At 44.9% G+C, this 25,200-nt stretch overlaps 1 protein-coding gene across 4 annotated transcripts in view; it reads right to left on the minus strand.

Annotated features, from left to right (window-relative positions):
* Positions 1-25,200, minus strand: part of LOC146861075 (UDP-glucuronosyltransferase 1A1-like) — a 444,482-nt gene that overhangs the window by 185,399 nt on the left and 233,883 nt on the right. Inside the window, exon 1 of one of the 4 annotated variants that reach the window (XM_085645111.1) lies at positions 23,943-24,939. The exons of 2 other annotated variants lie outside the window; for them this stretch is intronic. In XM_085645111.1, coding sequence (XP_085501237.1) covers positions 23,943-24,812 — 870 coding nt within the window. In that variant the 5' untranslated portion in view covers positions 24,813-24,939. Of the gene's footprint in view, positions 1-18,325; positions 19,525-23,942; positions 24,940-25,200 lie in introns of those variants that run through there. One more of the 4 variants, XM_085645114.1, reaches the window with a different exon arrangement.

Raw genomic sequence — 25,200 nt, forward strand, 5'->3', positions numbered from 1 at the left:
ACCTGCCTTTTCCTGCTCCTCCCACTAGGAACTGCACACCCCTTTGAAAGACAACTGTGAATCAGACCAGGTATGAGGACTGATTCTGGGGCAATTAGCACACGATATGTCAGTGTTCAATGTGGTACAATGTACAATGTGTCAGAGCGGACAGTAAAGTAATGGAGAATCAGACACAGTGTCATCGCTTATTTTAGAGCAGCCCAAAACGCGTTAGCACTGAATATGGGCCACGATCACTCCAGGTTTGAGTGCTGAATATGGGCGAGGATAACACAATGTGTCAGTACTACTGTCTGAATAACTGAGAATCAGACATGTCACTGCTGATTATGGAGTAGTTGAGAATTGGACAAGGTGTCAGCGGAGAGCTGTACAAAATGTCAGTGCTAATTCTGAAGTGTAGGAGTATCAGGCAAATTATTCACGAGAAAACTGGAGACCACAAAATGAGCTGGCATACATTCCGTCATGAACGAAGATCACACAAGGTGCTACCACTGATTCTGGAGTAAGTGAGAGTAATACGTGTGTCTTCACCAATTCTGGTGTGAAAGAGGAATAGAAAACATGTCAGTGATGGTTCTGGGGTGAGGAGCAATCTGACTCGGGAATTAGTAACAATTGCACATGGTTATGTGATGTGTATTTGTAAAGAGAAGTATCGCCAGCAGGGATATCTTGGCTCTGAGCAGGTGTTTATGGCTAGCAGTGTTTACTTTGTAAAATAATGAGTGCCTGGAGCCAAAGCGATTCTCAGACGCCTGCAGCCAGCGCTATTAAATATCAGTGCGCTAAATACCAAAGATGCGAGATCCTTAAATGACATCATCTTTAATCCACTTCCAGACACTCTTTGCCCCTTTATCTCACTCTTGCAGGTTCCTACTTTATACCTTGGTGACGTTTTTCTATCTTTCTCTTACTTCTTTCCTATTTGTGTGTTTTTCCCTAGTTTGCTCTCAGGCAATGTCCGATCAGGAAAAATAAGTGCCAGTCCCCAAAAATGAGTGCTAGAGGGCCCGCACCAACAAACACCGGCTCAAGTTAGGCAACAAAAATGAAAAAGTAGCTTCCAAAACCCAAGCAGTGGAAGAGCACAAGTACTTGGGCTATGTTCCAGGGGAGGGTCAAACACAAGAAGAAGAAGTAAACTCCCCATATGCTAATGAATGAGAAGCAAGCAACCGAAAGTGACCAAGAAGCCAATCAATTGTAAGCAATGAGTAGGCTCTAAGCCCTATGTAACCTAACAAAATGCCTCACAAACACATGGATTGCCTCAGGTGAGACCTAAAAAGGCATGGGCATGCCCACATATGTCATGTAGAAAGGCACAAGACCTGTTGTAATTACAAATGCATGTATAGGCTCCTAAGGACGGGCAACACTTGTAAAGCTGACAGGGATTAGATCAAGTGTCATAAAAGTGAACAGTTGCCCCTTCTCCATGCATCTCTCTACATGGAGAAACCCCAATACAGTTCACACTCAATGTAGGGAAGACCTTCACTCTACAAAGGACATCCCCCACATTTAAATCAGAGGCCATAACCCACAAATCGTAAAGCGCAAGTTAGCTCTTCAAGAACATAAAAGTGCCAAGAACCCAATGAATTGGTGAAGTCTGTGCTATATGGAAAAAAAAAACACAGTATGCAATAAAATAGTGTAACATTAAATTCAACCATTTTGAATTACTTTGGTATGCTGGCAGTGTTTGATGGACGAATATGGCTGGTAATGGTGCCCAATATAGCCCCAGTGCTCTGATTCTCTGCTGTAGTTTTCATCCTGAGGCTCAGTGTACATTTGGCCAACAGGAATCACTTGTCTACCCTAGCAATGTTTCTCTACTGTGACTGTTTTGTGGATTAGATTTTTCTAATGTGGCAGGCAATCAGTGTATGTTATGATAGGGCTTCCCATGCCCATTTCGGGGCATCCCCATTGCGAAGCCAATCCACACGCCACCTTTACCTGTAGAGCTTCAACAGTATAGGAGCCAAGTTTCCTTCCAGGTCAATATGATCGTAGCATCCACTTTGAATGTCCCTCAGACCAGTTTTAATCCCAAATGTTTCTTCTTCCGAAAGTGTGTGAATTGTTTTTTTTAAAGAAACAAAATCAACTTGTGGGAAATCCAAAGCTTCCAGGTAGCATATCAACTTTGGATGGAACACCTATGTGTCTTTCCAGCAGGCCTGCAAATGAGGAGGCCAGTAAACTAGAAGGTTTCTATAGGGTAGAAAGTATTGATAAATGTGACAATGGGATGGGGAAGAGTGCCAAGGTTCCTAGGAACCTAATCCTGGCATTGCTACACCGTAGCTGGGAATGAGGCCAGCAGTTTGTCACTGTTTATCTCATGTCTCACTAAGTGTAGCAGAGACTCCAGGCCTAAAAGCAGCCTTTTTAGAAAATGTTTTGCTCTTTCCTGGAAGATTTTGAAATTGATAGGGACTGGATTTGTGCTTAGTGCGCCAGAATAAAGAAAATAAATCTACCTTCAAGCCATTTTTATTTTCATTGTCAATTTTCTGTTTTAAGAGCACCTGAGCTTTAAGGGGGTGAGGTTAGAATCTTGGGGTATACCTTACCTTAACAAGGAACTGTATCTTCATGTTTCATGTTTTTATATGCTGACAATGTATCAACTCAGGGTTCTTTGAACGATGACAGACTGGAGATTTGGGAACTCAAGTGTGTGGCAGCTGTTTATTAAGAAGCAAATTTAATCTTTTTATGTTATATTGATGTGTATAGCGCAATAATCACCCGAGAGAGTATCCAGGCGCTTGGGTTTGTGGTTCTAATGTGCTTATATGAAGAGCCAGGTATTCAGCTTCTTGTGGAACTCATGAAGTGAGGAGGAGGCTCTGATGTGTTGAGGGAGGTCATTCCGTGTCTTGGGTGATGGAGAATGAGTACCCTCCAGTTTTGCTTTTCTGGATGCGAGGAATGTGTGCGAGGGAGAGTGTGGCAGAGAGTAGGTGTCTGGTGGTCTGGGGAAAGTGTATGTGGCTGTTCAGGTATTCTGGTCCTGTGATGTGTAGGTCTTTGTACTTGTACATGTGCATGAGAAGTTTGAATTGGCTGCACTTGTGAATGGGAAGCCAGTAAAGCTTCCGGAGGTGCGGTGTGATCACTAATCTAAGAAGGGAGAACTGGAAACCCACGTATCTGGACTGCACAGACTTTACATGGCCACCCCCTCATAGTTAGCTGCAAGAAGAAATTAAGTGAGAGGAGCAATGAAGGCGTGATGTCTTGCCTCTAGATGTGAAGCTATAAAGCCCTTTGAACTGTAATAGGGTGCCATCACACACAGTCTCCTCGTATCCTGGTATGTGGTGGGGGTACAATTTCAGTGCCTCCCATAACAGCAAAGAGTAGGCGGATATAGGCAAGAGTGCCAAAGCTTATCGTATGAGGTACATCAACATAGTTCTTTACGGATATCATTGTTGGATTAGCATACAGGGATGAAGGTCAGGGTTGAGATGCATACAGTAGCGTAGCAACAATGCCATGGGCCCTGGAGCAAGCAGGATCAATGGCCCTTTTGAATGCTTTTGGGTAGTAAATTCAGCTCTTATCAGGGTTCAGAGGGCCCGCAGTGCTCTGTGCCCTGGTGCCAGTGCACATGCTGCACCTATGGTAGGTACGCCCCTGGGTGCATATGAGGAGTTGCACTGGTTCCAGTGCATGCATGGGGAGAGGGCACTATAGATCAGGGCTGCAATACCTTGAGGGAACTGTACACACTCTATGTTGAAATAACAGGCAGTGCTGCAGATGGCGTTTGCACTATAAGGGCCCTTAGTGGGCAGGCCCTTACTCAGGGCCCTTGGTACAGCTGCATACACAGTGCTAGAAAAGCAAAGGTGCTGCACTCAGATAATTGGGTTGGACTGCAAGAGCTGTGGATGCCTCCCAGTGATGGAACCATAAAGGCGCTCTAGGTGAGACCAGTGGTGTACTGCTAAGAATGTGTGTTGCTGCTGGTACTAAATGAGCAGAGGTAGCTGTATACCAGAACCAAGTTGCATTGGCACACCATTGTATGGTTCTCAATACAAAAATAGCGGGGCCGCTGCAGGTCAGGTCTGAGGTGCACTGGACCAGCTGTCAGTGCCTCAGTAAAGGCATAGCAAGCTGTGCGTTAGGGCTGGACTGTATGGGATTCAGTACTGAGCAGCCCCAAGTACTCAGGTTAAAACTGCAGGGCAACGGACACGCTCCCGGAAGGGGCAGGGGTGGATAGAAGGTGGGCGTTGCTGGTGAGAGATGAGTGGCATAGGGAGCAGTGACGTTGCCAATGTGTCACAGGATCTAATGAAAGGAAAGAAATGAGCTCCTGGCTGCTGTTGGAGTAATAAAATACAGCAATAATCAGGGTTCAAGTGGCCCCTCAGGTGTCTGGGTCCCGGTGTCACTGCGCATGCTGCAACAATGGAACCTACAGCCCTGATCAAGAGAGGGACGATCTATGGGGTCTGGTGGCTTAGTGGACTAATGTGATAGGTCAGGAGGGCGGCAGGTTATAATTGTACCCATTTTAGGTTTGGACAACAACCTTATTTTCATTTCCAAATTTCTGTCCCTCGCTCACTCTGCTCTTGCACTTCCCTCCCTGCCCGTGACCCCTCTGCTCAGCAGCTGTGGCTGGTGATCTTTGAAAATGGTCAGGAGTAATACAGGTCCCAATAATCAAGCAAGCCAGGGCTTCAAGAAGGGAATTATTTTTAGAAGGCCAAATATTGCATTTTACAGCTCAGTTTTTACATGAATTTGTTTAAAAACCTGAAAGGACACTGTTATACCCTACTAAGTTGTATTTACATGTACTCCAGCCCTGCTGCCTCTAGCTGCTCAGCCAGAGTGAGAGATGGTAATGGAATGTTGGTGTGCCTGTGATGCGTGGAATGCCTGGGTGTCTGAGTGGATGAGTGTTGGCAGTTAGAGATGGGCTGAGCAGCTAGGCAGACTGCTCCTGGTGGGGCTGGTACCATGTTAGGCTGGCTGGAGTCAAGGCTGATGTAACTTGGGACTGAAACTGAATAAAGAAGACTTAAATATACATCCTGGCTCCTGGTGTCTACCTTCATAGGACACAACAGACACTCACAACATATTCCAGTGTGTCATAGTATGTCAAGGAAGTCTGACGCTCCACAAGAGTTTAACCCCATTTTTAGGTCTCGCCTGAGCCAGCGCTTCAGCGCTGCTCTCGCGAGAGCTTTTGTAAAAGGGGGATTTGGAAGTGCAAACCAGTGCTTTCAGGCCGCCAACTACAGTGCATGTGCGCCGGGCGCGCGAACCATTGGGCAGCCTGCGTGAACATTTCGCGTCCTCTTTGTTGTTCTCAGTGAGCCGCGCGGCCACTGAGAACATCAAAGCGGCCGCGAAAGTGCACACCATTTACCAGCCTGTGCCTCTCTCCCCTTAGACGGCGCGACCTACCCCCTCCCTTATCCCACTTCTTGCTTGTTTCCATATATATTCTTGTTCACTTTCACTTTCACACACATGGATCGGCTGATGCCCAATAGGCCGCTGGCACTTTTCCTTCCAGTGGTGCCCAGAACCAGTGGGACCAACGATTGATACAATGCTTACACCAATGTGCACGGATGTGCCATTGATTTTGTGGGTAGATTTCGACTCCGGGACACAAACAGCACAGTTTCTAGACGTGCTATTACGTAGCCGATAATTTATTTACACACAAACTGAAGCACACACACTGCTCCCCGCCATCGCCCCCGTTTCTGTTTTCTTGTGCACTTTCACTTAATAATAATGGGGTCCATTTGGTGCGTGGACATGGTATTCCCAGTCTGAATCTGGGGCACACACACTTGTGTGTTTGTCGCGTATTTTATAGTGAACAATATATTCCTAAGCATACATTAGTGCCTGTCATGAGATATTTACTAATGTATACGGCAGTGAGTGTACAGTGATGTGATCGGTCTGCTGTGCATCCTGCCTTGGTCACAGTTAAAATATCAACATTTATTTTCGTTCTTGTTCGGCACCTTATTTTACAATGGAGAATGTCTCCAACTAAGTGGCGCGCGGGCCTCTTTAAGTAATGAAATCTGTGGCACTCTTACTTCTTATATTTAGTTAAAGGGGCCCCATAGGTTTATTGGTGAATACTTTCCAGAACCTCGCGCGCTCAGAGAGGCATGCCACTGCAGTGTGTCAGCAACGCACATCTGGGGTTTTTTGAACCTAAACTTCCTCTCTCTGAAGTTCATATCCAGTGACCCTATAACTTACCTTCCAGCTGACAAGAAACGGCTGTAAATGTGAAACTAAAATTAAACTGCAAATACATTTGGAAACCAGTGCTTCGTCAAGAAAAAATCAAATAGGTGCAGATGAAACAAGCATTTGCAATGCAATAGGTCTCGCATTTACGCGAGTTTGAGCTATTGACATTGCAAATGAAAATGCCTTTTATTTTTTGTACATAAATAAAAGGCATTGTCATTTACAATGCCAATAGCTTAAACTCGTGTAAATGCGAGACCTATTGTATTAAAAATGCTTGTTTGTCATGAATTCCCTCGGTGTCATGAATTCGCTCCAGTGCTCCTGGCCAGAACTTACCCCAGACACCCTCACAAAAAACTGCATGCAAAGCACAAATCAATTGAACGGTTTGTTCTGCCTTACTGTTCATCCATGGAAAGAAGTGGATTCGCAGTGCAGTATACTTACTACACAGTTTAAAAAACACAAAAAAGAATCGCTCAGCAACCTGAATCTATTTTTTATGTAGTGTTAGAAACGCTTGCACTTCAGCTATCTCTACTATGCCTTTCTTGTGTGTTAGTAAAATTGGTAATACATTATCAATATACACTAGACAAAAGTCAGACCAAATAGAATTGTCCTGGTTTATTTTCATACACTATGTGAATGAAATGGTGCACTTTCATAAAATGACTGAAAAGGTTTGTATTGGGCTTAAAACGCAGAACAAGCAGTAATCTTATTCGAAGTGTTCTAGACCACTTTGTAAGATTTAAAAACATGGCTTCTAAGTAATTTTAAGTCATGCTTGACTCTTTCAGGCAGGCATGAGTTCTTTACCAGCAACCCCTTCAATTGTTGAACTTTTCAGCCCCTACTTGCAATGTGTTTTTTTAATAATGCAAGTCCCATAGTGGAGCAATTTCAGGCATGAGTGGCTGAAATTGTCATACATGAAAATAAGTCTCTTAGCAACTATGTGAAAAGTCAGAGCTTTAAGAGTGGTGGGTAACTGCTGAGTCTCAGACCCAGAAGTATTTAAAAACTGATTTTGAAACGTGTCCATTCCGGGTCTTAAATTAAATGAATTTATGCAGTTAACTTTACAAGCAAAAACACTGAGCAATTTCTCAGAAAATATTGTAAAACTCCCTATGGTAATCAATGTCAGCGATGCAGTCCCCGTTTACATTTCACATTTTTAATTAATCTTTTATTCCCTACGATTATATGCTTTTTTTGCCTATGTCCTGATTCTGAAGCTCTTTTCCATGCAAAATGTGATTCTTGTATAGTGCAAACTGACTCTCCTGTAAGTGTCCGAGTAAGTTCTAGGGACTCTTCCCTCAAATTCCATTAAAGTTGGCCTGATATTGATCAGAGAGTTGTGGTCAGTAGTCTTAAATGCTGCTTAGCAGTCAGTTAGCACAAGGGTACAGACTGCTCAGAGTCTATGATAAAGACCGAATTGTTGATTTGGGTGGCATCTGAAGTTCCCTTGCAAAATAAGGAGCAGAAACTCAAATGACATTGCCTAAGGAGGAACTTGAGAATAACACATTCTTGAATATTGAAGACTTTGAATTTTCCACTAGGTTTACCAAGGATATGGGGGAATGGATGCAACCAGGAAAATGTAATTCAATGTTTCTTAAGTAACACCAGTTAGCTATTCAGAATTTGTAATCATAGTGAATGCAGGCTCTAGAGACTTTGCAAGACATGAAATGCGATTGACGTGTCTCTCCCTTGGCCCACCCACTGATACAATTACTTCCATTTTTATAATTAGACTTATATATTACCCATCTACCCACCTGAGACAAAAGCTTTATTTTAGCAAAGTTGATTCCTCCAATGAAGACCATGTTGGGCATCACTGGGCGTGGAAATTCAAAGAGAAAGTCATAGCGCAACAGGAGCAGTGAAGTACTGCTGGAGAGTTCCAATCCGATAACCTCTCTCTGCAGGAACTGTGAGGCAAGGAGTCTGTATGGGGCGTAGATAGCAATAAAGCAAGCTGTCAAAGAAACCAATTGCATGTTCGCCCCCCTCTGAAAAAAGGTCATCCGGTCAGAGCACGTTGTGAAAAACCTGGCGACATAGAATGCTGGACTAGGGCACTGAGCCGCTTCATGGTTAAAACTACATGGGATCGCTCTCACGAAGAAGACCGAAGGAATGGACAGGTACTCCGCTACTATTTGGTCACACGGGAAGAATGGATAAATCAACAAAGCATCAAAGTCACTCTCCTTCAGACTCTGGATTGGATCAATTTCTGGCCATCCAGAAAGTGGCATACAAGTGCGGACATAATCTCAGTCATGTTGGATATTCCCTGATAGTGAGAAATCCATTCTGTGGAATATAGTTGCTCTATAAGAACTTCTTGGCCCGTTGAGCTGATTTGGCACTCCAAACATTCCTTGGTGTAAGACAAAGCTTAAGTCGCCATGGTGTAGGTGTGTGATGTCACTATCATATTATTGCTCTCTGGCAGTACCAGAACGATCTCATGCCCTTGATACTGCAGCTCCTCCAACACAGGCCGCATGCTGAGCCTGTGGCTGCCATCTTAAGGCACCACAAGCAACTTCTTGCCCTCCGTGAGGCTGAAGAAAGCCAAAAAAAAGGAGCCCAGGCATAGCCCAGGAGAGAAAACGAGCGACAGAGGGCATCCCCGAATGCAGAAAGTGTGTTTTTTTACTAAGTCCTGCAGGAATGAGACCAGAAGTGCTAGGATAACAGGGCAGAATTTGTTGGGGAGAGGCTGTTGCCAGCTCAGACACAGACTCCTACACAAATTTCCAGGGCTTCACTCTCTGCTCAAACACGGGTTGGTGTACGTTTGTCCTGGGGCTTGAGAGTGGGGGGTCTCTTAGCAGAAGCAGCGGAGTCAATATGCCACCGTGTGCTTTGGCAGGCAGTGCAGCCCCTCATGCAAAAAGCTGTAACCTCTTCTGCACGTGACACGTCCAGAGTGACGCTGTGGCCTCGCTTGCTTCAGGCAAACGCCCGCCCTCAGGCCCTTACACATTTACATTATCTAACCCTGTTTGTGGAGGGGGAAGGGAAGGGCGTACAGAGGGCAGAAACCTGAGTCAAGTAATCCCCTTCCCACCTCTGCCCAGATTCATCTCCAAAAAATGGTGTGTAAGCAATCACAATACAACTTGGAGGTTGTGAGATGTTTTTTCCCAGCATATATCTCACTGGCCCAGTCCACCTTGTTAAAGGTCCTTGTAGGAAACAGCTCTGAGTTTGGTAAAGCTGTGAAATTTCCTAGGTTTGTGCGCAAGTAACTCATACAGTTTAGCATTAGCCTCTGCATTCTGGTACTTGTAGTCCAGGTTTTACAATGGGATTTGCAGGACCACGAATCTCAGAATGAAAAGCCCAACTTTGGACTGAATAAGAGACTTAAGCATAGACTTGGAATCTTGAGAGCTCAGTTTGGAAAAAGATGAAGGTTGACCCAACAGGTCTCCCCTTACCACTGTTCCCTGATGCTCCATGTAACCAAGAACACGTTCTAGTCGAGTTTGCTTTTACAGTTTGTTGTCTTCAGATATGTTAGTCCACTTGGATCAAGAGACACAATGCAAGGCCACAACCCCAGGTTTGCATTAGGTCGTTATTCACACTCCCAGGAATCGCATATATGCTTCATGGCAACGGAAAGCATCTGGATTCAGTCTCCATTAAAGTCACTGTTTTTAATGACTCCTTTGCTCTTTTGTCTGACCCCGTGCAGGAGTAAGCACACAAAGAAGAGTTGTTGGATCAACATGGACAGGACTTTATGTATATTCTTTCTCGCTCAGGTCGCTGAGTTCCTAATCATTCTTGCTTCTGCCTGAGGATTGCTTTAAAGAGCGAGATGTGCCAGATTTGTGTTAGGATTTACTTTTGCCCTGAGGGTTGACCGGCAATGGATTTCACACTGTCTAGAGCAGAAGAGAGGGCAATTTCTAGTGCTTCTTGTATACACGGATTTAGGGTTCTTTTTCAGATCTTTAGCTGAGAGGTATATCAAGTTATTTTAGGTTTGGGTGTCGTATCTTGAAGGAGAGTGGTCATCGAAAATGATTACGGACGCTGATCTATCCTTCATACCACAAGTAAACAGGTTTATGAAGATTGCCCTTCACCATGATCACTTGCTTCGGGGATTCCTCCATATACTGATCCACATTGGACAGGCGCACAGTGATCTTTGGGCTGTGAGCGCTTTAGCCTCACCATCTCACCAAACTCGTCAGGTTCTCTGGCGTGGGCTGGCTAGGCTCAGGCTGCTGGCTCGACCTTCAACTATATCTAAAGTATTTCATACAATGATGGTTAGAGCCCTGACAAGCTAATGGGTGTTTTTATTGCATACCAAAATTGCTGCTGCATCCCTGTCTCGTGTTATATAACATGATCGTTTCATTACCATAACAAAACAAGCATTTGCAATGCTAAAAGTTTGAGCTATTGGCGTTGCATTATTATTTGCAACAACAATAGCTCAAACTTTCAGTAATGTGAGACCTATTGCATTGCAAATGCTTATTTTTATAAGTTGCATGGTGCAGGTGTTCCAGAAGTACTGGTGCCTGCAGCACAAATTCTGCCCTCTAATGTGTGATTACAATGTTTCAGGCCTAGAAGGGGATTAACATGCCGGGCATGAAATTACCGGGCTCCATGGTGCATATTGCGCTGCTAATGCTATTAAATGCCTCTTATCTGCTTCTTGCCATTTTGGCGATGAAAACGCAAAAATGTGTGTCTGTGCCAGGTGTGTAATGCGCAAGCGTATTTAGGTGTTAGGGGCTGGTTTGCCCGGAGATGGGCGGTTGTGTTTACTTTGCTGGACACATCAGGCTGGCAACAAAAGGCGATTCGAAAGTTTTAGCAATGAGCCAAAAGTGTAGAGTTGGGTGAGCCACGCGCAAGAATAGACGATCGGCCGCCATTATTAAAGATGTAGCGCAGTGTTCTGGGCTGGGGGAAAAAAAAGAGCTGAATTGGACGCGCGCCCGCCATTGTTTAAGATGTGGAAACAAAAATATTGGGTTCAGTGAGCCGCGCACAAGGACGCGCGGCCGCCATTATTTAAGATAGGAAAAAACAATTTAAGCTGGGCGAGTCACGTACAACAAGACTTGCGGCTGCCATTGAATAAGATCAAGCGCGGCGTGCCGCCCAGCAAAAATATATATATAATGTTGCTTTGCAGGCGCTTTTATGGAGCCGCGCATGCTAATGCAACTGAACGCATAACTAAACACACCCAAAATTACTAGGACAGGGTTAGTGGGGTTGTAGAAGTACGTAATTATTGTGCCTGCAACTTACAGCTATGACAAAGAAGTAATTAACAAAAGAGTGCTGTGAAACAGTAACTAAAACGTTCTGAGTAAGGTCACATGTAAAAGGAGTAGTCCTTTTAGGAAGATACAACAATAGAAAATGAGGGACTACAAAAGAAATGAACCAATGAAAACGAAGCATTTACAAAAGACCGCCAAAGGAGCCAGTTAAAAACATAAGCGGAGCTTAAAGCCCATATCCTGAATACAGCATGTCTCAAAGAGACAGCACAAGCGCTGCCAATGCAAGACCTAAAAACATGACCTCCCATATTTAATACGGATTTGTGGAAATCTGCAGAGGGTCAAAAATAGCATTATCACATCCCACACCCATCATCAACAAGAAGATAGCACGGGTATCCAGCAACACTTCCACTTCAACATGTTAGCCACAATAAATACCCATCATATGGCTGTTAAAAGACTGTTTCTATGCCAGAAGAATTTTGCTTTCCAAACAAAAAGTCCATAAATTCAGCCCTCCGGATTTAATCATAACATATATCTTAATAGAGTTTTGTTTATTTCTTGGTGCTGTGAAGTCAGTGATATTGCGCAGCGCTATTAGAAGTAAAATGCACAAAAGAAAGATAAAGTTTTGAGATCAAATAAACCATAAACCTGCTTACTGCTAATTATATGCATCTGGGAGTATGTATGTAGTTATATATGCCATGTTTGTGCCATCCACGGACATCTATGTGCAACCTGAAGAGATTTTGAATTCAGGCAGGGGTGCCCAACCGTTCATCTTTCAGAGGCTGATAAAATCGTTATCAATGAGTTAAGGATAGAACATGTTATTTACAGTGATGCCAAAATTGGAGCAGGACTAAGGCTTATTTGCATATGGCTGGTTCCTGTCAGAGGTGGCAAGGTGGACAGAAAACGATGGAGTGGAAGGCAGCCTCAATCAGTTACCCCTGGCAGAGATTAATTTAGGCATTCCACCCATTGTTTTTTTGCCTTCTTCAGCACCTCGCTCCAACAGCCCAAATCTGGGTCCTGCGCTCCCTTCACCATAAGACTCAATCACCTTACCGACCTGGTCAAATGGACCAAAACCGGTTTAGGGTTGCTTGTGCTCTTGGTCAGAGGGGCTCTGGCTCTCAGTTTTAACTGTACTATTCCTATTGGAGAAAGTCCAAGGCTGATTTGCTCGTTTCTGCTTGGGGTGGTATGGGGTTACGAAAAAGGGTGTAACCCAAGAAAAGCCACTGGGACCTGGGTAAAGAACGGTACAGCAGAAGAAAGTGGTCCCAGTAGAATAACTTCTAAGGACACACACAATTAAGTACCAGCAAGCATTAAATTACTTGTACTACAAATTCATGCTCAATATTATTTATTCATATTGAACATCCGTAGATGTTATCAAACCATTAAAACATCAGGAAGCTATGCAAAACAGATGTGCCCCAAAATAAAGGAAAGGAAGGGGGAGAAAGATATTGTGCGTCAAGTGAGGGTTAGGAGTGAGAAGAGAGGCAGTGACAATATATAAATCCCAATGCTATTTACAACGAAAAAGGGCTGGTCTAGCCTGACAGTTAAGTGACCGAAGATTAACAGCCATTATCTATATTACATAGACACAGTGAAAAAGCACTGTTGGCCCAACTGGCATCAAAATATGGCAACGTCGACGTTTCAACCCCAAAATTATGTAGGTTACTTCAATCCTAACAAAGGGGTCTTCCTCAGGACTGGGTATGGGGCACCTGATAATTAACAAGAGAGAAACTTAGAATCTAGTGTGATTCCCAGATTAATAAACTTAATGTAGGGGACAGACAACTGAATCACCATGCGCCACCATTTACTGTGTGGACGAAATAATGGTGATGGGCCTGTAGGCTCCTCATGCAGAGAACGGGAAGATGGCAACCTGAAAAACAGGATGGACGCCATCAGTCATATATGCCAGGAAAAATCAACTAATTAATCTGGTCCGCTTAGGTTAGCATGATCCAAAAGACTTACTTGAAACATGTTAATTCTCCATTTAAAATCTTTAGGAGACCGATAATATACCACTCACAATTATGAGGTATTAAGTTTAAAAAACATAACAGACAATAAATAATAACAAGCATTGGCATAGCCAATAGGTCTCACTTTTGGCACCTTATAAGTGTTTAGCCATGCTGCATATTACCCTGTGTAAGTGTTTAGCCATGTAGCAAAGGAGGCTGTTGAGGAGATAAGAGAAAGAAAGGGGTTAACTATGATGTAATCGGGGAAAACTGTACTAGGTGCCAGAGCTGCTGATTTTAGAGCATGGCGAAGCAAGTACAGCTCCCTGCATCGGCCGAGCATTCTGTGGTTCAGAGCATATCTCTTTATTTCCCTGTGGCTAAAAAAGGGAAAAACGCGTAAGGTAGTGTCTTTCAGGTTGTAAAGCGCTTTAATGAAAGCGGGCAAAATTTGCGCTATAACAAATATGCATATATGAAGCATGTGTTCTCACCGTAAATGAGGGTGGAAGATATTACTGCTTCCGATCTAACCACGGCTAATAAAGCAGCCTTGCAATCCTCACTGTCGAGCGCTCTAATTTGGGAGCATTGGGAGATTGGTCACCGAAAAAGCCGCCTTTCTGTGCAGACGAAGTTCAATCTGGTCGTTGTAATTATGTGTTAGAGGGCGGGCCCTACTGGATAACTGCGAGGAATACCAGGGCAGAAAGTGCTCATTAACCCGTTCCCTGCTCATGACAGAACCACTCCGTCATGAGCCACGGGCGCCGTGTGCTCATGACGGAGTGGTTCCGTCATGCTGCGGCCGTTGGCGGCCGCACCGCCCACGCAGCACTGATTCCCCGCCTGTGCGGGCGATCAATGCAAGTGGGCGGAGTCGTGACGGAACCACTCCGTCATGAGCACAGCGCGCCCGTGGCTCATGACGGAGTGGTTCCGTCACGAGCATGGCGGCGCCGCGCTGACCCCGAACCCCCCCAGCACCGCGGCGGAATTCGTGCCGCGGCAAAGGGGTTAAAGGCAGGTACCCATCACCACTCAGGAATATTGCTAGGAGCGCGCTTTTTCAACTGGGTGGTGTGTCACTGCCATTTGGTCTCCCGTTATCACCGGGGCCAACGCTATGTATGCTGATAATTGTAGGGGCCATCAATTCAGAATTTTTTCACTAATACTTCGAACCACAGGAGTTAGACCGTTTCGATTCTCCTTCAATTGCAGTAAACTGGACTCTCCAGTTATGTAACTCCACATTGCAAGTTTAGTCTACTCAAAATAAATAAATAACAAATGTGCACCCACATCATTGCTCTTGTAATGAAAGTTCAGGTACACTGCAGGCTGACCGCATTCTGAGGTGGGCACAAAGTACAAAAATCAGACACAGTCGTTTTGCAGCTGTTGCTGCTCATGAGGTCTCACGGCTATAGCTGCCGACTTTAAAGCAGGGAAACCAAGGTTCAAGCCTCGGGTCGACCCCACATCCTGTGATTCTGGGCAAAGCATGTAATATCCCCGTGCCTACCAAAATCGTTGGGCATGTGTCCGTGCGTAACATCAATGGCGTTCATGTGAAGCGATCCAATACCTTCGGGTCGCGTTTCCGCGAAATAAATCTGCAAAATAATAATAAATAAACCCACAGGAAGGGTTATTGTTTTCTACCATCACCGAGAGGTGACCCCCTGCGTGACACTTGCCTAAGAGCTCGTTCACGAGCCAAGCAATATATATATATATATATATTTATTATCTACTGGCGGTCGCCAGTAGATAGTTATAGTTAGGACCGTGTTTCCATAGGAAATCCGCAACATTCTATTTGGAATAACTTTGGCGCCGATTGACGAATCCTCGCGAAATTTTCAAAATAGGTGGGGCGCTCCGCTCCGCTCCTTCCCTGAAAGTCTCGGGGGGATTCGTCAAGCGGGGGCTGAGAAAAAGGGGGGTCCCAAAACACGTTTTCCCCATGCATTTTTCCATAGGACCTTTAGTCCAAGCTACAGCCCGAACGGCTGAACAGAATTACTTGAAATTTGGCAGAGAGGTAGTCCTCAGTTCAGGGATGTGCCTTTTGCAGGTCTGGTGTAAATCTGTTCATTAGTTCCTGAGAAAATTGCAGTTAAAAGCATATATATATCTATAAGCGCGCACAGTGCGCGTACGGTAAGCATACCGTACGCGCACGTCACCGTATGCTTACCCTTACTAAAACTCACGCGACCGCAATCCTCTGCTGATGACGTCAGATATTACATCACTGATGACATATGTGTCTTTCTGAAAAAAAAATATTTGTAATATATGTATAGCTAAAAATTAATGGAAGAAGACATGGGTAAATAAGTGTCTAAATACAGTGATGTAATATCTGACTTCATCAGCAGAGGATTGCGGTCGCGTGAGTTATAGTTGCCTGCACTAACTATAACGGAGGAATTTCAATGGTTTTTCACGAGTGAAATGTCCAGCTAACTATAACATGTGTGAAACCTATGGTTTTTTAAGTGAATTTGCAAGGTTTTTTAAATGCTAATTCCTAACTATAACGTGTGTGAAACCTATGGTTTTTTCAGTGAATAAATATATATATATATACATATATTATTTACCATGTAAAGCATGTAAAAACATCATGGGGAAACACGGGTGTGTGGACAAACAGTACCCAAAGAAAACAGCACAAGTGTTTAGGCACGCTACCCCGTGTGAAAGTCTCTTGGAAGCAGCAGAGGCCCAGAGCTGGAAACGGCGCACGAGAGGGTGGGCGAGGGTGAGACAGGCAGGGGAGAGAAATGTAAACAAGTGCGCGTGCCCACACTAATTAGAAACAGATGGCCCCATGCTCGCCGATGCTCGCTCCCGCAAGGTGGATGCCGCCACAAGCACGAGTATTCGAAAAGAGCAGACCGATTCCAAAAGGTCATCTCCTAGAGCAGCGCATGCGCGAAGCGCTAAGCTCGACATAAAAATGGAAGACTGTTTACCTTTTCTGAAAAAAGACGCAGTCATAAAGGCACACAGAGCCTCGAGATTAATGAATTTCTGAAAAAACAACAAAACTATGTTAAAAAACATGCCCTTAAACTAACGCAGTCTTGCGATGTGACTCAGCACTGAGAACATCTTAAAGATTACTTTGACATGGAAGTGCATCCGTTCACCGCATTGTAAACGGAGTGCTAGGGGGAAGAATCCTTAAATACAGGACCATCATGATGTGCATGTGGTGGTTGCGTCATGACAGTTGCTGGATACTGCCAGATCAACCTGCAGGAATGCCGAGTCAGACAAAGGACTTAATGAAGGAAAGGCTATCCGGTACAGGTAGCGATGCTCCTAAAGGTCATGTTAGTGCAAAATACCCTGCTACTTAAAAATGTGAAAGACAGGTAAGGATGAAACCTGTCCATATGCACAGGGGGGGCAAAACAATCATGAACAGGAATGTGGTTCTGAATAATTACCACTGGTTGAGATTAATTAAAACATTCCACAAAGTCCTTTTCTACTTTTTGCAAATTCTGCTATAACAATCACTACGTAAAACACAGAAGTCAAACAAGGGTTCCATGGATTATGATCCTCAGAGTCTATGATAAAGACAATTGTTGATTTGGATGGCATCTGTAGTTTCCTTGCAATAGAAGGAGCAGAAACTCAAAGAACGTTTAAGGAGTGACTTGTGTATAATACGTTCTTGGATATTGAAGGCTTTGCATTTTCCAGTAGGTTTAACAAGGATATGGGGGATAGGGTTGCATGACGGAACCATGCATGCAATTATATTGCATACCTTAACAACGTGGACTTTACCACGACCGCGTCCTTACCACGCATGCCTTTACAACAAATTTTGTTGTAAAGGAATGATTGGTAAAGGCATATGCATAGTAAAGATTAAACCCCAGTCCCCCAACATGAGCCCTTACCCCTGGCCCACAGCCCTGAAAACGACCCCGATCCCTGTCCCAAAAACAACCCAGTCCCCCGCCCTGAAACCGGCCCCAGCCCTAAAAACGACTCCAACCCCAGCTCTAGAAACACCTTAGACCCCCACCCTAAGCCCTAAAACCGGCCCCAAGCCCTTAAAACTACCCTGAGCCCTAGAACCCAGCCATCAGCCCCAAAAACGACTCCGATCCCAGCCCTAAAACAACCCAGCCCCCTGCCCTCAGCCCTAAAACTAGGCCCCAGCCTTAAAAACTACCCAGACCCCCCGTCCTGAGCCGTAAGATCCGGCCCTGAGCCCTACTCACCAGGCCACGTCCTGATCCTTCCATTCCCGTCCAGGCAGGAGGATGTCCTCAAAGTTTCTAACACCCCACACCAATTCGCTCTGAATCTAGAGCACTGACTCTCTTTACCACGCATATGTCTTTACAACTAAAATCATTGTAAAGGCATGAGTAGTAAAGGAATATGCATGGTAAAGGCATATGCGTGGTAAAGGTAAGCGTGGTAACGGCACACATGTTCACGACCGCATTTAAAGCCGCTGCTCAGGGGATAGCAATGGGATAACTGTTACAAGGATCATTGAGTTCAACGATTCTTAAGTAATATCACTTTGGTATTCAGAATTTGTAATTATTGTGAATCTAAGATCTAGAGACTTTCCAAGACCTGAAATGTGATTGAGGTGTCTCTCCCAAGGCCCACCCACTAATACAATTTCTTCCATTTTTATAATTAAACTTATATGTTACCCACCTGAGACAAAGATCTTTTTTCAGCACAGTTGATTCCTCCAATGAAGACCATGTTAGGCATCACTGGCCGTGGAAATTCAAAGAGAAAGTCATAGCGCAGCAGGAGCACTGAAGCTCTGCCGAAGAGTTCCAATGCGGTAACCTCTCTCTGCAGGAACTGTGAGGCAAGGAGTCCGTATGGTGCGTAGATGGCGCGACAAAGCAAGCTTTCAAAGACCCCCATCAGCATGTTCTTCACCCTCTGAAAAAAGACCATGTGGTCAGTGTAAGTTGTGAAAAACCTGGGGACATAGGATGCTGGACTAGGGCACTGAGCCGCTTCGTGGTTAAAACTACACGGGATCGCTCTCATGAAGAAGACTGAGGGAATGGACAGGTACTCCGCTACTATTAGCCCACATGGGAAGATTGGATCAATCAGCAAAGCATCAAAGTCACTCTGCTTCAGACTCTGGATCAATTCCTGGTCGTCCAGAAGGTTGCGACATGTAGAGAGCATCATCTCAGTCATGTTGGATATCCGCTGATAGAGAGCAACTACTTTCTCCAAAATTGATTTCTCACGAAGAACTTCTTGGCCCATAAACCTAATTTTTGACTCAAGAAATTCCTTGGTGTAAGGCACAGCGTAAGTCTTCAGGGTGTAGGCGCGCGATGTCTCTATCATGATATTGCTCTCCGGCACCACCAGAACGATCTCGTGCCCTCGACGCTGCAGCTCCTCCACGACAGGCCGCATGCTGAGCCAGTGGCTTCCATCTTGGGGCACCACCAGCAGCTTCCCGCCCTCGGTGAGGCTGAAGAGGGCCAAGCAAAGGAGCCCAGACAAAGCCCAGGAGACAAAACGAGGGCCAGGGAGCATGGCTGAATGGAGAAAGTGTATTTTTCTTAACGTCCTGCAGGAACGACACGAGCGGTGCTAGGGTGACGGCAGAATTTTGAGGCGAGGTTGTAGCAGGCACAGGCACAGCAACCAACTCCAACTTCCGGGTCTTCACCCTCTGCCGAAACAAAGTTCGGTGCACGTTTCTGCTGGAGTTTGCGAGAGGGGCTCTCGCTGCAGAAGCCGCGGAGTCGGTATTCCCCCGTGTGCCTTGGAGGGCAGAGCAGCACCTCAGGCAAAGGGCTGTAACCTCTGCACGTGACACGTTCAGAGTGACGCTGGGGCCGGGCTCGTTTGCATCTAGGTAAACGTCCGCCCCTTGACCCTTACACAGTTGCATTTTTTAACCCTCTGTGTAGAGGGGGAAGGGCAGGACGGACAGAGGGCAGAAACCTGAGTCAAGTAATCCTCCTCTGGCCTCAGAACAGCTCCAGCTGAACACAATGGCGTGCAAGAAGTCACAATATAACTTGCCGGCCCGGTTGTGAGATATTTTTTCTCGCATCTCTCACTGGCCCATCCCACCTCGTTAAAGGTCCTTGTAGGAAACCGATCTGAGTTTGGTAGAGCTGTGAAGTTTCCTGGGTTCGTGCCTAAGTTAGTCTAGAGTTAGCGTTTGCATGCTGGTGCTTGTAGTCCTAGTTTTACAGTGGGAGTAGCAGGACCACGAGTCCCAGAATGAAAAGCAAAACCCTGGACTGGATGCTCGATTTAAGCATAGTCTTGGAATCTTGAGAGCTCCGTTTGGGAAAGGTGCAGGCTCGCCAGCATGTCTCCACTTACCTGGGTTCCCTGATGCTCCATGTAACCAGGAACACGTTCTAGTCGAGTTTGCTGCTTTTACAGTTCGTTATCTTCAGGTGTGTTACTTCACTTGGTTCAGTGACATGGAGTAAGGATGGCGACATCCCCCGGTTTGTATTGGGTTGTTATTCCCACTCCCGGGAATGGCATATGTGCTCCACGGCAACGATGCACCTGGATTCGATCCCCATTATAGTCACTGATTTTCATGACACCTTTGTGTTTTTTTACCCGACTTCACGCAGGAGTAAGCAAACAAGAAGAGTTGATGAATTTTCATGGACATGAGTCACATGACATTACCTTACTTTATATTTCTTCTTTCCTGCTCCGGTCCCCGAGTTCCTCCTGATGCTTGCTTCTGCCTGAGGGTTGTTTTTTTCGAGCGAGATCTGCTAGATTTTATTAGGATGTTTTTCTGCCCTCTACTGGAGGGTTGACATCGGAATGGATTTCACGCTGTCTAGAGCAGAAGAGAGGGCAATTTCTAGTGCTTCTTGCATACACTGGTTTAAGGTTATTTTTGAGATCTTGGGCTGAGAGGTCTGTCAATTTCTTTTAGGGGTGGGAGTTGCATCTTTAGGGAAACTGGTCCTCAAGAGGATTGTGGGCTCTGATCTATCATTCGTACCTCAGGTGAACAGGTGTATGGAGATAGCCCTCCACCACGATCGCTTGCTTTGGGGAATCCTCTGTATACTGATCCACCTTGGACCACATTGGTTCTTGCAATGGATACATCAAGACTAGACTACTTCAGTGCCATCCACGTTGCATGTATGGGACCTGCCCCCTACTGTGCTTTGGGCCTTGTTCCTGGGACCCGTGAGTAAGCGGTCAGCATTTTTGCCTCCCGAGCTTGCAGCTGCTAGACCTTTCCGCTCGACTTTGCTTACTTTTCTGTGGGTCCGGGGCAGGTTGATTTATTGTTTATCTTTATTTTATATTTTTATTTGCCCGTTTTTGCCAGGTTCTAGTCTTTATTTATATTGTAGCTTGCACGCCCGAACTGTAACACCTCTTGTGCGAACGTAATTCAGGCCTGTAATTTGGCCTGTTTACATACTGCATTTCTACCCTTCTTCAGAACCATGGCTCACACTTTGCCTGGGATTTGGCCTTTTGGCCCTATATTATTGCTACCTTTCGCTTTAAGCTCTGCGCATGTTCCGTCTGTCTGTAGTAGGTGCCCAGAGCTTTTCGTGTCCTCATAGATTTCTTTATTTCTGGCTCCCGCCTCCACAGCTTGTGAACAGTCCTATTTCCTCCTCTTCATCTTATTGGTTCCCCATACTTTACTCTCCGATGTTGCTTATCTATCTACAGTTTGGATCTCATTCCATTCCACATTCGTTTTAAATAGTTATGTTTCCTTGCAGCTATCATTATGTAGATGTTATATTTTCTATCTAGAATTTTGCCTCGCATATTCTGAGCTTTTGATGGACTTGAAGATCTGTGGTCCTCGTTTTTGTCCTTTGGAGTGCTATCATACACCCCATCAGTACTCCACTCTGCACCTAAATGGACATTAAGTGATGCCCAATGTTGAATACTGATTTTGCGCATTTTCCTTTGTCTTTTTTCATACTTAGTGCTTTCAGTCTTGAATGCCTCATTTTTAGAAGATCTCACTTATTTGATCTGTTTTCTTGCAGGGGTTCCTCCCTTTGAGGCGGGGCCGTTTTGGCCAAGCAGGACTTTTTCTTGCATATTCTAAAGGTGGCTATTCCACAGCCTTTGGCCTTGGTAAACATTCAGCCACAACTTTCTTACCACTCTGACCCCAATTCTCTATTCTTTTTGGGTCTAGGCTCTAAGAGAACGGTCCATTAGTGGACTGTACGGCCTATTTCTGGGATTTTTCATTTTAGGCCTGTTGGCCATTTCACACTGGATATTCTTCATTGGGTCTTTATGTATTACCCCTGTGGTGGCTATGTTTCTAATTTTTCTGTTTGTTTGTCTCCAAAATGCTTCAACACCTCATCAGGGGTAGTAAGCACTATATAAATCCAAACCATTACCTCTTCCATCCCTTAACTACCCTTTCAATCCAAATAACAGACACATATCCACCACTCAAATTAATTTCATATTTCCCTAGACGTATTCACCACTAATCCTGTTTAGGTTCCAGAGTAGCATACTACTCGCCAAAAAGCACTTTAACACCTCATCAGAGGTAGCAATCGCTATATAAATGCAAACCTTTCCCTCTTCTATCCTTCTCAATCAAAATAACAGACTAACATATTCACTGCTCAAATGAATTTCATATTTCACTATACTAATTCACCACTAATCCTTTCGGGTTCCGGAGTAGCGTGCCACTCGCCAAAAAAACGCATCACCTCATCAGGGGTAGTAACCGCCACGTAAATGCAATTACAATTACAACCTATGCGTGGCTTCATACCAACACCTATATCTGTGCTGCAAAGGGCTCACTACCATGTTGCACACTTCCTTATCAGGCTAGTGCGCTCAGACCACAGCACCCTAGTGCCAAAAAGCCCAACAGCTGGATATTGATGAAGGAAATCACCCAACTTAAGCTGCTGTCAGCATACTTCTGTAAGGGTCTGGGATTGGTCCTAAGCAACAATTTATGTCTATGGTTTACCTGACCTTGAAGGATAATGTTGGCTCTCAATTAAAAAAAGTTAGAATCCACTTGTAAACAGACAAACCTTATCAGTCCAACTCTTAGCTCAGTCAGGCTGGATTGTATGGCACAAGCAGCTGTGGTACTTCATAGCTCAATAATGGAAGAACAGAAGTGAACCTCAGTCAATGGGCACTTTCTAATCATGGAGAACCTCTGGAAGGTTACCATGAGTGATGCTGGAACCATTTTTATAGTGGGGTGCTGGCCAATAACATCACCACACTAAAGTAATGGGGCATATGTGGCAGTATATCTTTAAAAATACAACACATGCTGCAAGAAAAAAACATTTGACGGACCTATTCATTCTTCATTCTCTATCTAAACTCTTTCTGGTTTAATAGGGGTTCTGCAGCACCTTCCATACCCCTAGTTTCAGTGCTACTGGAATTGACCACCTTACTATCTCTTAATCGATCACAACTTTATCAGATCTGTGCTTCAGTCTGCTCTTGTAGAGCGCAATTCACAAAGATATATCCATGAATAAGTGGAACTTCTGCATGGAAAAAAAATAATTCTAACTCCCTTATGCTTGACTTAGGGGTTCTTCACAAAGGCAGAAACATCTAGGTTACATTATGTGGAGGTGTCATCCAAATGCACCGAACGTAGGCAAAGCATGTGTAACACTTGTACACCTATTACACCTATGTCCTATCTAATTGTGTAGATTTTCCTGTTTGCAGGTAGGTGTCCAAGAAGCATCAAGGGAAATGTAACACAACAATGCAATAAAACATTTACATAGTGCTAACTTAATGGATATTCACAGACATCAATTTACAAACCGAACCTTACACCTGAATAATGTAGGGGTAAATACCGTAAGAAATTTGGGAACGTGTCTGAATATTCTATATTTTCATATGCGATTAGTAGGGAAAAAAGGCATTTCATGGACTATATCTTCCACGAAGGGGAAATAAAAACATAATAAAAAAAAAAAATACTATTTTCTGAACCCCTTACAGGTAAATCTATGCAATGCAGAGATTCTCCACAAAAGGGGCCAAAGAAAACAGGCCGAAGCTATAAATGGCTACTGTGTCCTTCTGTGCATAAGTTAGGACATTATTAAGTTATGCATGACTGAGTCTGGAAGTTCTTAGGATCCCCTATTCGCCTTACAAATTTCCAGCATGTGGAGGCATACATCATGTTTGACTATAGATATACCCAATGAGATGTCAAGGTCGCCTGTTGAACTTCACCACTGTCAGTAAGGCAGTGAATTGATGCTGAACTTGAGGAGCTTACCTGAGGCAGAGACTTTCCCTTGGCACAGTTGATACCGCCTATGAAGACCATGTTGGGCATGATGGGACGCGGGAACTCAAAGACAAAGTCATATCGCACAAGCCAGATTGATGCTCGGCTGAACAGCTCTTTGTAAGTCACCTCCCTCTGGAGGAACGTGGAAGCCAGACGTTCAAATGGAGAATAAAGGGTATAGCAAAGCCAGTAGTCAGAGAGCGCCACCATCAGGTTTTTTATTCGCTGAAAGAATGTCATGCGATCTGAGTTTGCAGACATTGCCTTTGGAACATATGAGAAAGGACTAGGGCTTTGGGATGCTGTCTCATCCATCCCACCAAGGATAGTACGAAGGAAGTACACAGTGGGGAGAGACAGGTGCTCAGCAACAATTGTGCCACATGGATAGAAGGGGTCCATTAATAGAGCATCAAATTCCGTAGAACGCAAATACGCCATCAGCTCCTGGTCATGTAGGAGGTGCTCGCAGGCAGTGACCATCATGCCGGTGACGTTAGTCATCAACCTCCTGATGGACAACATTTGTTGCAGTGGGGGGTGCTCAAGAAAGGCATCAAACGATACAGCTTTAACGGTGCCATCAAAGTACTCCTTGGTGAATGGTACTCGGTAGGTCTTCAGCATCTGCCCCTCAGAGCCACCAAAGACAAGGCTGATCTCTGGCACAACTACCACCACCTGGTGGCCTCTCCTCCCCAGCTCTTCCACCACGAGGCGCATGCTGAGCCAGTGACTTCCGTCGTGTGGCACCACCAACAGCTTCCCACAGTTGACAGAAGCCATGAGTGACACAGCAAGAAGGACCTGAAGAACACCAATGGTTGGACGAATGGACCACAGCAAGGACGCCATCTCCTCTCTCACGCTGCCTGAACTGCTCAGTATCACTCCTACACTTCTATTGCAACACGTACAAAGTGCAAACCACTCCCCGACCGGCTCCTGTGCAGGTAAAATGTGTTCTTGGCAACCGGTTAGTAGTTTGACATCTGCAGAAGTTGGAAACATGCCTCCAAAAGATTAAAGCAGAAAGGGCTGGATCGCGAGGCCTTATGGCACATGTGAGTCATCCTGTATCTGCAGGGATCTGCCTTTTGAGGAGCATGCAACACATTGAGGCCTTGAGCTCTGCCTCACCCCTCTGCTTTGGCCTTTAAACTGCTTGTGTAATTCTAGCACGAGGCATGAGTCAGCTTTTAATGTTGTACCTCTCCAAACAGGAGACTCCTCGTTATTCACA

This window comes from Triturus cristatus, chromosome 3_1 (assembly GCF_964204655.1).
Source record: "Triturus cristatus chromosome 3_1, aTriCri1.1, whole genome shotgun sequence".
Taxonomy (NCBI): domain Eukaryota; kingdom Metazoa; phylum Chordata; class Amphibia; order Caudata; family Salamandridae; genus Triturus; species Triturus cristatus.